Raw genomic sequence first — 17,677 nt, forward strand, 5'->3', positions numbered from 1 at the left:
CTGATAATTCTATAGAAGGATCAACAAACTTGCAGGCAATGGTTGTTTCTATTATCTTCTCTCTCCTGCTGGCTGATCCAATGGCAGCTGCACACATCACATAATCCTGCATCTCCTGCATGCAAGAGCCACTTGTCACCGGTGGGTGGTGGCAGGGCATCCAGCAAATGCCCTGCATTGGCTCAGCACCCACCTCCCACCACAAGCCCTATTCTTGCCTCAGAGTTACAGTCACTGCCCCCTTTTCTTCCTGTGATGCAGCTTATTTATTCTACACTCAGTTGTCTGTAACACAGCACCCCAATAACCACAAAAGGCACTTGTGAGAAACTCCCTCCCTTCACATGGCTTGTGTTTTACTCCATGCTTACCCCAGATAAATCACTTGGCACTTGTTTGATTCACTTTCTTTTTGGGCTCCTAGTCTAAGTGTAACTAATTTCTCAGCCCTTCTTTGCTGCCTAAGCATGGAACACTGTTTGCCCCAAAAGAGCAGTATTTTCTTCCACCCCTACTTTGGGAACTGCACTGGGTTTTGGTAGCTGTGGAATCACAATAAAGCCTTAGCTGGTCTGATGGTGGCCAGCGAGGAAAGCAATTGGTGCTGCCACAGAAACGTGTGACCTTAAACCAGTTTCTGGAAGGCCCCATGTCATTTTCCCAGGCAAATGTCAAGGCACTGTGGAACAAGCGCAGGGGAGGGGATCTGATGGTTCCCCAGGCCCAGGTGGGAACCTCACCTGTGTGATGCGGGAGAAGCCTCGCAGCACCATGTCCACAGACTCGCCTGGCTGCAGCTCCATCGACGGTGGCTCCAGCCCAAACACGGTGTTGGTACTTTTGGGGCTTTGGCAATCATCTTCGGCCTTGGGGCTACTGAGGGCTGAGATTCTCTGGCCCTCCTCCTCAGATGGGCTGTGACGTTCCACATTCCAGGAGAGCCGTTGGAAATGGTGGCCCCTGTTTGTTACTTTGAACCGACAAATACAGGGAAGGAGCCTAGAATAGACGATGGAGAATAGTATGGGAGTAGCTATTTCCCTGGTCATCAGTGTTATAAATGAGAGACAAAAGTCTCGATATTCAGCAAAATTTAGATTGTTTTATTTGATATAGAAAGAGCAAGCAGCGCTGGGTAACGTGAGGGGTCACCGCCCACTCCACGCTCCACCGAACCTTGGTTTGCAGCCTCTTCTTATACTGTGGTTTCTTGTTGTAATCAATAATTTTTGGGTTTTTGTTGTCATAAGCAGTGGTTGTTGAATAAATATCCATACACAAATTCACAAAGCTTTTGGCTGATAATCAGTCACAGATAGCCATCTGGTCCTTGAGATAATTACTACAGAAATTCTGGGAGTCTGGTTTTTGGGATAGGCTGTATTGATCAGACAAAGGCAGGAAGGGCTATTGGGAAGTCTGATTTTGCAACCTGGTAGCCGATATAACTTATTTGGAAAATATAATATAACATAATATAATGTAACATAATACAACACAATATAACATAACAAGGTGATTTTAAAAAGAATTATTTTATCATATAATTTCCTTTATCTAGTGTCCATGCTTCACTTCAGAACTCAGTATTCTGGTTTATGCAAAACCCAATGCTTTTGTGATTAACACGAATCTTTTATCAATTATCACATCAGCTTGCTCCCAATGAGCAATCTGAGGTGGTAATAGTTTGGACACTGTCTTCATTTCCAACTTTTAATGTGGATCAGAAACAGTGTTTGATAAGCTGCCCTTCTGATGTCATTATTGCAAAGAGAAACATGCTTATAATGGTAATGCAGCATTTTCCAGCCCAGGCTAACGGGACTTGGTGTTTTCCTGCAAACTGTTTGTTCTGGGGTGATTCATACTGTTACAGTATTTTGTATTAATCTGTGCCCAAAAGTTTTACTGAATCTTTGAGATCCTGCACACCTTGTGTGTGGGGGTATGATTGCAGGCATTTCTAAAAGCCAGCTCGGAGGCACTTTCTGGATGATCCCAGCAAGCTGGTAAAAATCGTCTGCCAGCTCCAGGACAGGAAAGCAGGGGAGCAGGGCCTCTCCTGTTCGCAGCACCTTTGGTTTTGACTGGTAGCCATTTGTAGAAACTTTTGCACTTGTAGCCATTTGCAATTAGAAACTGTTTCAAAGTGAACTTTGCAATCTGTGCCGAGCGAGGTGCTGGGCAGAGCAGGGCAGCAGCAGAGCCCACGAACAGCAGGAGCAAGTGGCGGCAGCGGCGCTGCTGAGCCCACACAAACCAGCAAGTTTCCATCTGCCTCTGGAAGTGCTCTGTGGGCTCCTGCCTTCCTGGTGGGGGTTGTCACCCTCCTGTCTCTTTGCTCCCGGGGCCCCTGCTTGCCTGGGAGGCACCATTTTGGAAGGGAAGGGTGTGATGCCATCTTCCCTCAGTCCCTCAGCCACACCGAGGGACCGCCTCATCCGGGCGCCATTTTGGGAACCTCATGTTCTGAGGAAGCCTGCGAGAGCATTCCTTGATCAAGTCAGGACATAAATGTATTAGGAATCAAGACAATTCAGTGGCCATTTAGCAACTGGTTTCCCTTTCAGTGGCTTTTGAGGGTATCTAACAACTCTCAAGTGGCCATCACAGGTTTCTAAAGGAATCTCTGCCTTCAGGGAAGGAGTCAGGGCTTTGAACACTGAAGAAGATTTTTTCTTGAAGAACTACAGCAAAACTGCTCCTTGTTGAGACAGGAGGAGAGCTGGGGAGATCTCCTGCCTGAACTGGTATCCCAAGCTGAGCTCTGGGACGAATGGTTTGTCTATGACAATTGTGGTGCCAGTGCCCACAGCCACCAACACAAATGTAGTCCAAAGGCTATTCCCAGTGAACAGCTGGATAGTGTCAGCAAGAAGCCCAGTGTCATCCAGGGTTGCTGTGCTTGTCACAGGAACCTCATCCCTAGTGGGGATCACTCCTTCTCTGGCTTCAATAACATAGCAGTGGGGTTTGCAAGCCTGTAAGACAAGCATAGTATGCATGTAGGATGGAAACTATACAGCTGTGATAAATGTGATTCGTGCTAATTAAGTTGTAACTATATTAACAAAATTGTATTTAGACCAATAGAAAGACAATTATTACAGAGTGAGGGGGGAGATGGGTGAGACAGGGCAAAGGACATCTTCCAGATGTCGGAAGTCGAAGAAGGATGTTGGAAGAAAGTCAAACAAGAATAGTAGAAGGACGTAGGTCTGACAAGCAGCATCTAGAAAGTTTTGACCTTGAAATGGGCCAAAATGGGATGATTCCAAGCATGGGACTCAATTAAAGTCTTGTTATGGAAAACATCTGCTCAGTCACATAGTGCGCCTGCGCTACCTGCGGGTCACACCTCGGTCACTGATGAAGATGATGAGCCTTCATCGGAAATAAGACCCTCAAAAGGATGAGAGACCCCCTAACCTATTAGTAGAGCATGCACCATACAACATAGTGGCGTAGATTTTAGGAATAGAAACTAGGAGGAGTTTTCTAGAAACTTCTGTAGCCTACAGTATATAAGTGGGATTGTTAGCCTGGATGCTTTGGGTACGTGAGGAATGGCGAGCCACTCCCCGTACCCCCGGTCGGAGGGGGGCTCCTCCCCGGTCGGTTTTGCTTATGCTTTATACGGACCTCAATTATACTAAATTACTTACTGCCAAATTTAGTAGAATCTTAAATATGTGCATTTTGATTGTTTAATCTCCAGTACTTTGTCATCTCCAATACTTTGATTGCATTCATTTTGTTACTATTAAAAACTTACTATTAAATTTAATCTTGTTGCTTGATAAATTGGAAAAATAGAACATCATTCATAACACAGCCTAGTGTCTTGTGGTATATAAGAAAAGGAAAGACTAAAGAGGGGAGGATAAAAATCGTAAAGGCTCAATATCCCTAAATTTAAGCAGCAGTATCAGGCAACAGCAGAGCTTATACAACCTGTATTTCCCCTTCCTCTTTGCTCTTTAAACAACCAATGAACAAAACATTTTAAGCTCCCCTTACGAACGTATTTCCCCTCAGAACTTGCCTAACCCGAACGTATACATCCTTGTCAGCCCTAGTAAGAGCACCTCCCATGACTGTCCCTGATCAAAAGGGATTCCCACTCACAGGACAAAACAATCCCAACAATCCTGAACCCCAGGCGCCTGCCCACCAACTCCCTCTCCGGCGGGTCCGGGTACAGGTCTCGAAAAATGTCCCGTGGGCGTCGTCAGCCAAAACTGGTCCTCATGCCGCTTGGAGGGTGCCAACTCTCCCTTCAGCGAGCCCTGATATAAGTCCGGTCTCGCTTTAGGGTTGTGGCTGAGCCAAAGGCGTCTTCTTTCCTGGGACAATGGTGCAGCCAATTTGTCCCAGGAGTCGCTCACAGAGACTCTTCCTGTACTTGTCTGGGCACCCCTTGAAGCGGTGCACTTCAATGGGTCTCTCTGGGAGCGACCTGTGCTTTCGGAGCCCGGAGCACGCTTGCTAAAAACAAAAACTGTCTGAAGAAAGAGACAAAGGACCCGTCTTTGTACGGAAATCTGAGGGAAAGTTTATTGGGTCTTGAAGGGAGTCCAGGATCTGCAGTTCGCTGATTCCCACTTTCACGATCGAGGGGGCACTGAAGGGGGAAGGAGGAGGGATCGAGGGCGGACTGAGGCGGAAACGAGGCAGGATCGAAGGGAGAACAAGGCGAGAGCGAGGGGGGAACGAGGCGGGATCGGGAGCGGACGGAGACGGGACCGAAGGAGAGACCAAGGCCCGCCCAGCTCCACCGCCCTCGGGCCCCGGCCCGGCCCCGGCCCGCCTGTCGGGTGCCGTGGTTGCCCGGTAACCGCGAACGCGGCCCCACCGTCTGTGACGGCTTTGCGGCCTCAGCTCCCGCAGAACGCGCTCCTGGCCCGCTGTTGGCAGCCTGAGCGTGTGCGGACGGCTACACTGCGCCAGTCGCCAAGCGAATTGTTCTCAGAGCATTGGTCTCTGTGAGTCCTGAGCTCGCAGAGCATTGGTCTCTGCGGGCTTGTCCTGAGCTCGCAGAGTATTGGGCTCTGCGAGCGGGTCCTGAGCTCGCAGAGTATTGGGCTCTGTGAGCGGGTCCTGATCTCGCAGAGCATTGGTCTCTGCAAGCGAATCCCGAATTAGGTTTGAAGGTAAAGGTTGACTAACGTTGTACTTTTTGGTTTTGTCACATCTGTGCTCTGAAGAGAATGCCAGAGGGAAATACAGGATGTGAATAATGCCAGTCTTCGGGTGCAGCAGTTCAGTGGCATGTACAGCTGAGTGGATGTACAATAGATGGTCTACTGATGGGGCTTTTTTTTCACTGAAGAAAAGCAACATTTCCTAAATATATTCGTCTATACGTTTTTCCCTCTAGTGATTACTTACCTGCTTAAAGATGAATGAGTTCTGTTCAAGTTTCAGCGGGTTGTTATGATCTGGTTACCAAAATTATTAGGGAGATGCCTCTGAATTAAGGTGCAAACGAGACCATTTGCCAAAGTCAAAAGTCAGGATTTTATGTAACAGTAAATGTGAGGAAGAGAGAGAGAAAAATAAATAGAAAAAGGAGGAGTGGGGGAAGGGGGGTTGGGAAGGGGAGGGAGAAAGAGAGTGACAGAGATGATTAAATAGAAATTATAACCATTGCCTCCCTGAGGTGGGACAAGATTGTCTCTTGTTACTTTCAAATAATAGAAAATCTTTAGCACCAGTACATCCTTTGAGTCTGGCATGAATTGGGTTCTGTATTTTCAGATCTGTTGTGTTACTTTGCATCCCATGCAGTCATCTGGTTCAAGGCCTCAGGCATGGGTCTGGGGGCACTTTGATGGGTTATGACACCTCCTCAGCTGCCCCTCATGGGAATCCCCTGGATGGGGCCTTCTGGGCTGGGCAGTTTTAGAGCTGAGCCAGTTTGTGGGAGGGAGGATGGGTGTCCACTGCCTATTACCAGAGGTTATGCCATACCCCCAAAATTTCCTCCTTCTCCCTCTGTTGATGGGAGGTTTGTGTGCAAAGCTGGCCTCAGCAGATGAGTCTGTGCCTATGATTTGCTCAGCCTGAACCCAGACAGGGCTGATTTTCAGGACAGCTGCTGGGTTTGGCTTTGTTGTGGATACATTTTTCTCCCTCAGCCTTGTTTACTTCTCCCCAGACCTGAGAGAATAGGACAACAGAGTCCCCTTTATCTTGTCTCAAGTTCCCTTAGGTGGCTTAACTCACAGTCCAAACTTCCAGTCAGGAGGCATTTTCAGGGAGGGGTGGGCTTTGGTGGTCACAGCTTCATTATACAGTTTTTTCACAATGGGCAGAAAGTCCTTTCTAACAATATTTAAACCATTAGCTGTAACATTCCAGTCTCTCAAGTCTTGTGAGGAGCAGCTAAGAGAGTAGAGGTTGTTTAGCCTAAAGAAGAGGAGGTCAACTCAAGCTATTTTAAAGTAATATTTAAACTACAGCTTTGTCTGTTCTAACTATTATTAATGTTCAGATTTTTAGCTCCGGGTTTCAGTATGATCCATCTTGGAATTGCAAAACGTAGCCATATAGTTCAAAGAAAGTCCAACTAGACGCCTTAGGACACTGGCTGCTTACGCCAAACAAGCACTTAGCTACTTTCAAAGAATTTAAAATTTGTAGCACCAGTATATCCCTTGAGTCTGCCATGAATTGGGTTCTGGATTTTCAGAGTTCCATTGTTGCTCCTTCCAGTTTTGTTGAGGAATTGTCACTCATCTGTGACATCCTCCCACCAAAATGGCTTCTGCATTCCCGGAGAAGTCATCGACACCTCGTCTTTTGTCCAGGGAAAGACTGAAGTCTTTTACTGTAAGTACCCACTGGGGCCGTGTTAAGGCTGGAAACTCCCCTCGTGTCCCTCCTCTCCCTGCCCTGCCTGTTGTCCAGCAGCACTGTGAAGCTGCAGACCCCTCCCCACCTCTTTGTGCCGTTCTCCTGTGGGTGGGGGCTGTCCTGGTGCACTAGGGAACACCGTGTGCTGCTTCAGGGACACTCCAGCATCTTGCCTGGCTGTGCCACCGGAGCCAAGTTAAACCAATGTACAGCTGAAGCCCTCAGCATGTGCTTCTCTCCCTTTCCCTTTGTCACAGTAATTCCTCCTGTCAGGCTGGACACTCACCTGTGCTGCTCTGACCAACCTGCCCTTGGGTGTGTGACGTGGGGGGGAAGCTCAAACTCTGCCCAAAGACTTGAGAGACAAGGCTGGTCCCAGCTAGAAGAGGTTCCAAACCAGCTGCTCTCTCTCATCTCCTGTGTGGGGCACAGATCCAGCCCTGCAGACAGCAGTGGAGTCAGGGCCACAAAGGTTCCCTGGCTGGCTGCAGCTCACTTGACTGAAGATGCCCCACTGCTGAGGCTCTGTCAAGGAGATCCCTTTGGTTTCTTCTGTGGAGGGGTCTGTGAGCCAAGAAGGAGAACACAAATGCTAATTAACAGAGAGAACTAAAACTTGGACACCTTCCTGTGCACCTCACTCTTGGGCCAACTTTGCTTTCATGCATCTCTTGGACTCTCTCAGCAGTGCTCTCTCCTCGCTGTGAGTTTTGAGTGTTGTGCAGGGATGGAGTTAGGGGAGTTCTGAGAGCTAGCTCCTCCCCACTCTCTGAAAAGGTCACTGCCTCAATCCAATGAAACTAAAGAGGAAACAAATGCCCAAAGAGCAGAAATCCCCAAATATGTCACATCAAATCACGCAGAAGCTAATGGCACAGAGCCATGTGGTTGGAGTATGTGTGTTGCACTCTGTATTATTAGTTTACTGATGCTAAGTATTTCAGCAGGTAACTTCCAGGGCTTCTGGAACTGTCCTAGACGATGTGATCACAAATTATTCACCAGTGCCACTTGTTCAAGTAAAGCTTTTCTGAACAAGCGCATCTCTGAGGCTCTAGCTGGGTTTTTTTTGCCTTTCAGCTGCTTCCCTCCAGATTCCTGAGGGAGAAGTTTCTCAATGTGAAGAAGAAGGCCAGCAATGGGGCGAGTTTTCTGCCCAGAATTGGCCCATTTCTACCCATGAGTGGAACTAGTCAAAAGGTAGCCTTTTCCTGTTCTTTTCTTTTCTGTTTGATGTGAAGTTTGAAGAGGGCGTGTGCTTTTGACAGGCTTGCCTCCAGCAAAATACCTCAGTGTCTAGGTCCTGTTGTCATTGCAAACTGCTGGTGGTGGTGGACTTGGAGTCCTGATCTGCACTAAGCCAACACAAATAACCTCTGCTGAAGCTGCTGGGATTTGTTGGAGTGTAGCTGCCATTGCTAAAACAACAGGGGGAAGGCTGGGGACACAAAGGCACAAAATTACCATTTGCCATTCTCCTGCTGAAATAGCCACCTCTTGCTTTGGTGTGGTCACCATCAAGAGCTTGGGGTCATAGGATTCCCTCCAGAGTGGCAGCATTGGCCTTTGAAGGCCGAGGACCTGCAGTAATTCCTTCAGATTTAACAAAACTAATTGCATTAACGCCTTGGGTTGGAACAATGTGTAGGGACTCTGATGGGATGTTAGATTTTGCAGGCTGCCAGATGTACAGGGGATTTGCCCTGGGCAGAGGGGAATGGATGTGCTTTATCTGGATCAGAGCCTACTTAGAGGTGTGTCTAAAGCTGCTTTTCTTGCAGGACTGGCTCAGTATAAAGCACAGACGAAATGGGTAGGTGACTGAGGTGGGCTGCTGAGCAGGAAATTGGCAGTAAGAGACATGTAACAAACTGGTTAAGGATTGCCCTGGAGAGGGGCCTTAGGAACACCTCAGAGAGGGGCACAACTAAGGGACAAGCGTGCTGCAGCCACTCCCTTCAGCAGACTGAGTCTCCCGTGAGGTCACACAGGAGACCTGCTTGTGTCTCTGGACTGACAGCAGTGTGGCTGGAGAAAGCAGACAAAGCAGGGGAGAGTTTTCTCAAAGCAATGTCTGCTCCAGAAGCATTTGCTGTTGTGTCCTTCCAGACGTGCCTCTACAATCGTATCAAATAAGATAGCAATACTAGGTTACAAGAAAGCACCCATTTAAAGCTCATGGAAAAAGGAGATAGCAACTCTACTCTTACCCGAGTTGCTGCTAAAAGAACTGAACCTTATCCTCATTCAGCATTCACCTCATTTGTCTTTTTCCCAACTTCTGTGTTACTTTATGTTTGCCTTTACCTCTGTTAGAAACGCACTAACGTTTAAATACAAGTATAGGGGACAAAATCATCGAAGCAAAAGAAAACTGTTTATTAGTAACGATTCAGCTGAGCCAGGCATCTCTTGCTCCCACCCCAGACAAACAAACACACCCTCCAATCTTTCTACCCCTTTATACCTGGCTAGAGTGGTCCCTGTCCCCTTTGCCATTGGATGGGTACTCGGGAACTCAAATTCTCTCCCGACCGCCAACTTTCCTGCCCCCTCCCCTCTCATCCTGCATCTTTTTAGTCAGGTCTTCAACCCCATCCCTCTCCCAGCTCAGCAACATGCAACAAAACAACCAGAACAAACCCAAACACATAGAACCAACAACTTTCACTCCTTCACTTAGTAACATTTGGCTTCAGCAAAATATCACCTCATCTCCCACACCTCCTCTGGTACTGTTCTCTTTTTACTGATGTCTAAGTTCTAGATCAAAAAAGATATTTGTAGTTATGTGGGCCTCAGTTTCTTAGAGTAAGGACATCCCAAAATTGTTTCCCATGGAGTCTGATGTAAATTCATGGGTTTTACTTACTCCATGAGTGCTCAGTCAGTGCCCCAGAGCTCTGTGACTCCGTGGGCACAAAGATGTGCTTAAGGTAAGTGCTGCCTGCCATTCTGGAGAGGAAACCTGCAGAAATACATGCCAAAAGAGCAGCTTGGCTTGAGCCTGCTCTGTGTGGCCCAGCAGCTCATGATCAGCTCAGAGCTGAGGTGGGTAAGCTACTGTTTCCCCAGTGTGGCCTGGGCAGACGTGCTCACCCAGAGTCTGTACTTCACTGGGGCTCAGTGTAAAAGTCTCCTTCATCAACCTTCTTCCCAGCAGCTGAACCTCTCCCTGCTCTCTCTTGCCTCTCCAGTTGCCATCAGTTCACCAGAAACAGAGCTTGTTCCAGGTTTCCCCACCAGAGCTGGTATTTGAGAACTTCGTCACTCAGGAGGTCTCTGAAATGGTATTGTCTCTCGTAAATAAGGACAAGGTAAGTGCTGGGACATGGAGCTTTAAGACTGTGCTGAGAGAGGAGAGTGGTGTCATTCCCATAGTGTACAGCAAAGCAAGTTATCTGCTGCAGCACATCCAGAAGAAAATGTCTCAGCGCCTTTGTCCTGCAAGATGGTGGAAATCTTCCTGTGCAGGGAATTCTTGCCTGATTTTGGGAATGCATTGATGGTATCTATCCCAAAGGAGTTTCCTTCTCTTGAAAGCGCTGGACTGATAGGAATGTTGAGGGCTGTACAGCTCGTACCTGCTCTCATGCTTTGCCTTGAGTGTATACCACATCCTGTGTCTCCTTGGCTAATCTTGGCTCCTGGTAGGAATCTCTGTCTCTCTCAGCCTGTTTGGCTCCCTTTGTGCAGCTCACCGTCAAGGCTCAGAGGCTGAGTCTTCTCCACTTGATGCTGCAATCACTTATCATTAATGGCATTGGCAGTGCAGGAAAAGTGTTCTGAAACAGCCCTGGAATCAGATTTGTGCAGCAGAAGCAGCAGGAGGCCTTTAGGTGCCACTTCAGGTTCTTGCTAAGCTTCATCCGGCTCTGCTCAGATTTTCCAAATGCAATGTGGTGCTCTGCTTTCCCTTTGGAGAACCACAGCACATGCAAAGCCATGTGCGCCTGGAGGTTTTCAGCTTCACTTGAAGAAATGGTGATTGTTTTGCAGTTTCCCAAGAGAGTTGAGAGCAAAAAACTTGAACAATGTCAGCAGTTGTGTTCCACTGTAAAGAGGAAAACTGAGACCATTTGAATTTCAGTCAGGGAAACATTTTCTCAAATGAGGCTTGTGCCAAGAGTGGGCTTGTGGGAAGAGACAGGAGGGTCTCAAAATCATCTGGTTTAGACTTTTTGAGAGCATTTTGGTGCTCAGGCTCGATATCTATGTGCTAGAAAACGCATGTTTGCTGTGTCTGTGTATTCCAGAGGGCAGAACCTGTCAGGAATGCCCAGCAGCCCAGCTTGCCTGCATAGGCAGCAAGAACCCCTGGAGAGCCAAGACTGGCTTTTGATACTGGAACCACACTGTGAGTCAGTGCTGGTCATGTTCCTCCAGGCAGAAAATGCCTTGGAAGCCCATAGTCGATAGGCACAGCCTGTGTTTCTGTCACCTTTGGCAAGCTGATTGCTCTCATCGTTTTGTGATTCTTCCTTGCTGCTTTACTGCCCATTTAAATTCTCTTTGTCATCTCCTTGGTTTAGGGGTTGTCTTGCTGTGTTCCTTCTTTTGCTTTTCAGGTTTGCTTTTATTCCCAGTAAGGCCACAGAGTTTGGTCTCCTCTCTTGCTGATCTGCCCACATGACTGTATCCCCAGAAGTGCCCTGCCCAAACCTGATCTGCTAGCAGGGAATTTCTTCCTTCCCCCAGGATAATGTGCTGTTTTGCTTTCAGGCAGCACATTCCCCCTTTGGAACACGACTGTATGGCTGTGTGTGGGCACATGCCAGCAGGTTTTTTTGGCCTTGTTGAATATGCAGATGACTTGGTTCAGGTGCTCTGTCTCCATCCTGCTGATGCTGACCTGCTTGGCCCTTCCTTCCCACCAGGCATTGCCCTACTGCCCCTGGCCAAAATGGTGGGCGCAGACAGAAGGGATTCAAGTTGACCCCTGTGAATTATGTGCCTTTACCGCCACAGCTTTGGAAAAGGGGTCACCAGGGCATGGACATTTCTCCTCTCGTCCTGTTTCCACAAGTTGCATGATCATTGTTTCATGTCTTTCCTGCAGTTTCCTCGGCCGGTGAAGGTCTCCATGGAGAGATCACCTCATTTTGAGCTGATGTGCCCCAATGATGTGTTCCACATCGTGCCACCAGGCACATCTTCCCCTTTGCGCATCCGCTTCACCCCCGACGAGATGAAGGTGAGACTGGAGGAGCCAAACCTCAGAATTATCTCCAAAGCCATTGTTTTCCCTGCACTCTGGCAACGGCCCATTCCATGCTGTGGGCTTGGCTCCAGGCTGTGGGCAGGCTTCCTGCAGCCACTCACACCTTGGCATGTGGTGTCAGGCATTGCACGCAGGCCTGACAGGCTCTGCCTCCTCTCCTTGCACATTGCTCAGCATTCCCGAGGGAAGATGAATGGGGAACAGTATGAAAATGACAGAGGGGTGTGTAGCCGTGGAAAGGGGTTTTAACCCTTTAAGTGCGGCGCAAATAAGATGCACAGCTACATGGTGGTCTGTCATGACAGAAAGAAAGAGACAAGTTTATTCAGAAACACACTTGGTTTTATAGCATGACTCGCAACCCCAAGAGTAGAGGAAAGGTGATTGGTTGAGAGAGAAGACACCCCATGCTTAGGGCCTGGTCACGTACCCCAACAGCTGTTCTATCTTGTTCTTAATTCCTTTTTATTTTGACCAAATTATCACCCTGGGAGAAATTCTCCCTAGCCTTGAGCTGGACCAGCTCATTGGCTGAGAACAGAGCTGAAAAGCTCCAGCCTGGAGTATTTTTCAGGCTGTAATTTTCTTACTTTCTCAATATGTGTCCCACAAGGGGTGTTGATGGATGTTCGGCCATCTCTAGGTACAGTGGAAAGGGTTTAATTATTATGGAAAACACTAGAGGAACAAAGAGGTCAGAGAGCTTTCCTCCTTCCTGACTGGCAACTGCTTCCCTGCCTCACCCTGGGCTGGAGCAAAGACGGTGCTTTTGCACAGCCTCTGTTCTCCAGCCTTGCAGTTGTGCTGTCCCAGAGCCCAGCTGACCACGACACAGCTGCAAGGCCAGGGCAGAGGATGTGCTGTGCCCGTGAGCCCAGCCTGGCACAGGCACACTGGGCTCTAGGGGCCCTTAGCCAGCAGGAGGTTGGTGAGCTGCAGGGGACTTGGCCACCTGCTTGAAAGAGCTCGTGTAGGGCAGATACAACCTGCAGGCAGATCTGTGAGCCCAGAGCCTGTGGCAGTGACACTGCTGTGGCTCTGTGTTCATGCCTGTCACTGTGGTTCCTCTGTCAACTGGCACCCATTCTGTGCCAAAGGAGCTTTTATGTGGAGGTTTGAATACCAGTGCTGAGGCCCTGGCAAGTCAGATCTCAGTGCTGTGATCTGGAGGCTTTATCATGCAGAAGGGTTTAGGACTTGGCATCATGGAAGGCAGGAAGCCTTGCAGGGAAACAAAGAGAGGCTCTTTCCAACAGCATCCCGCTACCTCTTAGCACTGTTCTTCTCCTGACTTGGTTGGAGAGGCAAAGTTAGAGTGGAGTTCTGAGCCAAGTGATGTTTTTACACCAGGTCAGAGGTGCTTTGGGTGCAGCTGTTTTCTCATCTTCCTTTTGCTGCTTAGAGTCAGTTTAACACTTTGTCCTATTCTCAAACAGCAGGAATAGAAGCCCAAAGAGGAACGTCCTGTGTTCCCTAGCTCCATGTTCCTTAGAAGGGACTTAGGAATTATTTAACATCATTAAAATTTAGAGCAAAAATTGTGGTGGCCTAGGGCAGTTCTTTGTATGACCCAAGTGACACAAGAGCTTAATGCCACCGAGACAGGTTTTGCAAAGTGCACTGGTGCCTTTCAAATGTGACATATTAGTAGAACTTAGTCTTCATTTTGGGGTGGAATAGGTGAATTGATGCCCTTGAAGGGTTATAGGAAATGGGTTTTTTTCTGCCATGGGGATGCACTAAATGCCCTGTGCTGAGCTAGTTTCTTTTCCTGCAGAATTATTGCCACGAGCTCGTCTGCCTCACTGCAAGGGAACGGATAGTTGTGCCAATTCGGGCCATTGGTGCCCGAGCTATCCTGGACTTCCCTGACCAGCTGGACTTCTCGGAGTGCCCAGTCAAGTACAGCACCCGGAAGACTCTGCTGGTTCACAACATCGGGAACCTGGCAGCTGATTACCAGCTGAGCACCCAGAGGTGAGGCAGCTCATCTGTCCTTGTGCAAAACCCCTTTGGGAGACAACAGAGCTGGTCAAGAGCAACAAAAGGAACCGGAGCATCGGAGCTGCTGCCCTGCAGCCCTGGCTGGAAATGGGCAGGACATGTGGGGCAATTTGCTCTTGCTTCCCGTGTTTTATGCAGGATGCAGCCTTTGAGCTTTCTCTGTCCCAGATTTCCTGCAGGCTGCTGGAACATGTTAGTAGCTGGCTTGCACCTTCCTGGGCACAAGCAGCTTCTGAAATGGTTACTCCCCACTGTCAGCCAAATAGACCCATTCTCTGGGAGGCCACAGGCACGTGGCTTTCCAGTGGTCCCTGCATCACATGCCCAACATGAGCTATGTTTGGGCAGCCGGTGCAGGTCCTTGTACTTAAAGCTGATCTGATTTCCCTTGTCAGCTGAGGACATCAGTCACCTCTTCTGTTCTATGACAAACCTTTGAAAGCCAGTTGAAAATTTCAAAGGGATGATTTAAATCTCTGAATAAGGTCTTTCCCCCTTTCTTTGAGATTTCTTTTTAAATACTCCGAAGTTCCTGTGTTTCTGCTGCTTTTTCATTTTGGTTTGTGTTAAATGTTTGCCAAGAGATCCTGAATTCTTCATTGGCAACTTTCATAAAGGGCGAGCTCCTCTAATGCCTGTCAATATACCACATGCCCATAGGTACATGCACAGGTGTATAGGAAATAGGAGACATTTAGTGAATATGTGAAAAGCAATTGGGCTGATTTAGAAGACAGAAGTATAGAATAACTTTGTCTGGAGGGGAGCCTCTGGAAATCATCTGAGCAGACACACTGCTCAAAGCAAGACCAGTGTCTGGGGATTGCAAGGTGCCATTGGGAGATCTGGACCTGTCTTTAGATGCCATACAAGAAAACAAGCATGCAAATGGTCCTAGTTAAAAAGAGAAGAAAACCCATTCAACCTATTGAAACCCCCTCCATATCTCCATACCTTATCTTTTCTGACTGTCAGGTGCAGTAGTGATTCATTGATAGGGTAGATCTAACAGGATGAGAACTGTCTTAAAGAACAGCTCACAACTAACAGATAAAAGGCCAAAATTTAGCCTGCCAGCCCCAACCAAATGGTTTTCATTTGGTTATTACAGTGTCAGGGATGTCTCCTTCACAGCCCTTCTATGTGTGGGCTCAGGGAATAGCTTAGTGATGTTGGCTGAAAATCAGAGGAGTGAAGTTTAACTGTAGAGCTTGTGTGCTTGGGTCTTGGGGAGCCAGGTCTATGTGAGAGATGGCTGCTACAGCAGTAATAGAGGAGTCTGGTGGGTACAGCCCGGGGTGGGATGTAGAAGTTGCAGGGGCTGATTTGCACTCAGTTTTTCAGTCCTGACAACTGAGTCCTGAATTTGGCTGGATCCTCTTCTCCTGATAATTTGAAAGTAAGAAGATACTTTCTTTCTCAGACAACCCCTGAAGTCACCTCCAGGATTGTTATTCCCATTCTGCCATTTGAGGGCAGGCTCAATCTGGCTCTGGGGCTGCTGGGGCTTTGTCTTTCTTGCCCTCTCTCCAAAGTCTCTCGTCCAGCACATAAACATTGCTGGCCCAAGGCTTCTCCATCAGCCAATAGCAATGTTCTCACTAGTGGTAATGGGAACAGGTCAGGCCCATAACTGCAGCCATAGGTCCTTAATGAGCAGAACCTGAAGCAAGTTCATCAGCTGTCACTATTGGCATGAGCAAAGTTCAGCTTGCCAGATGTTCTCTTTATTTTTGCATGTGATGCATTCATCACCAAACTCCCAGAACACACTCTTAAGTGACAGATTGATCACCAGCAAATCACCAAGGCCAGGAACTTCTGTTTCCTCAATGGGGCTGTAGAAGAGCACCAAGCCCAGCAGCTGCTGGGCAGAAGCACATTTCACCTGAGCTGTCCCTGAGCATCAAAGCACAGAGTCTTGTGTTTGTCAGGCTCAAGAGCTCTTTACCTGGTGACCAATCCTAATTGCTCCTGCTAAATCCAAAGTGCACCAACACATTTACATAATTATTTCCAACACATTACACAGTTTCTCTGGTGGGCCAAGCGAACTGTTACCAGCCTGGATGGCAACCCAGAGTCCCAGACTGCATTGCTGGTAAATACACAGAAACCTCCTGTTCTGCTTCTTTGATGTGCTCCTGCCAGAGTATGGGGGAGATGAGGTCGTTTTATCCCACAGGATCTTCTGAGGGCTGGATCTCCTCACAAGTGGGTCAGTAGCTGTTTCTGATCCCGTCTGTTCTGTCTGTCTTCTGTTGACTGTCATCTGTTTGCTCCCCGCTTGCCCAAGTGAGCTGAAGTGACCTGCACTGCAGAAGGAGTACAATCCCCAGATGTCCCCCTGAGTCCTGATCCCTGTCTTTGTGTTGCAGTCCTTTCTCCGTGGTTCCAGCCAGGGGAACTCTGGGCGCCGGTGACACCATGCAGGTGACAGTGGAATTTCACCCGCTGACTATTGGTGACCATTCCGCGTCCCTGGCAGTGTGCTGCAACACAGGTGAGTGCTGGGCCCTGCACAGGGCACAGGACAGTTCTCCACATCACTCCCTGTTGTCACATCTTCCTCAATTCCCTCTAGATGTTCCAGCTTTCCAGCAATGTTTCCAGCAATCCCCTCCCCTGTTCCAGCTTTACCCTAAAGAAAACTAAGAACTCCCTGGTGTTTAGGGGGTTGATAAAGTGGATCCCCTCTAACAGGGCTAAGATTTTTGGAATCCTGTTTTGCTGGCAGTTGCTGAGTGGAGGAAGGAGGAACCCTGATTCTCCACTATCGTGTGGCTATGCCTGGGAGAAGTTTGATTTTATTGCTGAGCAGTGCTGTATGTGAGGTGTGAGGTCTCCAGCAGACCCTCTCCAATGCAATGTATTTCTTGCACACCTCTGTCCCGTATGCTGCTTCTCCATTGGCTTGTCACAGACCCTTTTTCTATGTTGCCCTCTGCACATACATTTAGTTTCTGTCTAATAACATTTTCAGGCCCTCAAGTTCCTGTTTGGTGACAAATCAGGACAAATCTTTCCTCGTCCCCATTTCCCAGGCCATTCATGCTGTTGCGGACCTCTCAGATCTATCTCCCATTTGATTTCTAGACTGAGGAATCCCATTCAATCTTCATATAGAAGCTGCTCGGTTCTTATTAATATTTCCTTTGTCTCTTTTTTATTTCATTTTAAATGCTCCAGTTGGGTTTTGAGATCAGGACAATATAAAGTATTTCAAGACTGATGTGGCTGTGGGTTTGGACAGGGAGATGATGATGATTTTCATGGTGTTCATTTTGTAGTGGTTTGTCACATTGCAGAGCCGGGCTGGTTGTGTTTCCTTGCCCGTGTCCCCTCCTTCGGTGGGCTGTCACTTCACTTGTTCCTCTGGGCCTCTTTTTTCTGCCCACATGCCCCCAGGCATATTTGCTTGTCAGCAACAAAGGATCCAAGGGATCTGGAGAGACAGGAGTCTCGTGGGGTACCCAAGGGACACCCTGGGCAAGGCAGGACTGAACAGGGCTCCTCAGCGTCACCTGAAGGACTTTGATGCAGAAATCCCAGTGATCTGAGTGGGTCACCTGAGCACATCTGACCAATCTC

At 48.2% G+C, this 17,677-nt stretch overlaps 1 protein-coding gene across 1 annotated transcript; it reads left to right on the forward strand.

Annotated features, from left to right (window-relative positions):
• The first annotated feature begins 9,841 nt into the window (after positions 1 to 9,841).
• LOC148222311 (axonemal central pair apparatus protein HYDIN-like) lies at positions 9,842 to 17,646 on the forward strand. Its single transcript, XM_088172225.1, has 6 exons — positions 9,842 to 9,916; positions 10,059 to 10,178; positions 11,921 to 12,055; positions 13,860 to 14,059; positions 16,465 to 16,589; positions 17,495 to 17,646. The coding sequence occupies exons 1-6, from the start codon at positions 9,842 to 9,844 to the stop codon at positions 17,644 to 17,646; spliced, it is 807 nt and encodes a 268-aa protein (XP_088028351.1).
• The last annotated feature ends 31 nt before the right edge of the window (positions 17,647 to 17,677 follow it).

This window comes from Sturnus vulgaris, chromosome 12 (assembly GCF_052056855.1).
Source record: "Sturnus vulgaris isolate bStuVul1 chromosome 12, bStuVul1.hap1, whole genome shotgun sequence".
NCBI lineage: Eukaryota > Metazoa > Chordata > Aves > Passeriformes > Sturnidae > Sturnus > Sturnus vulgaris.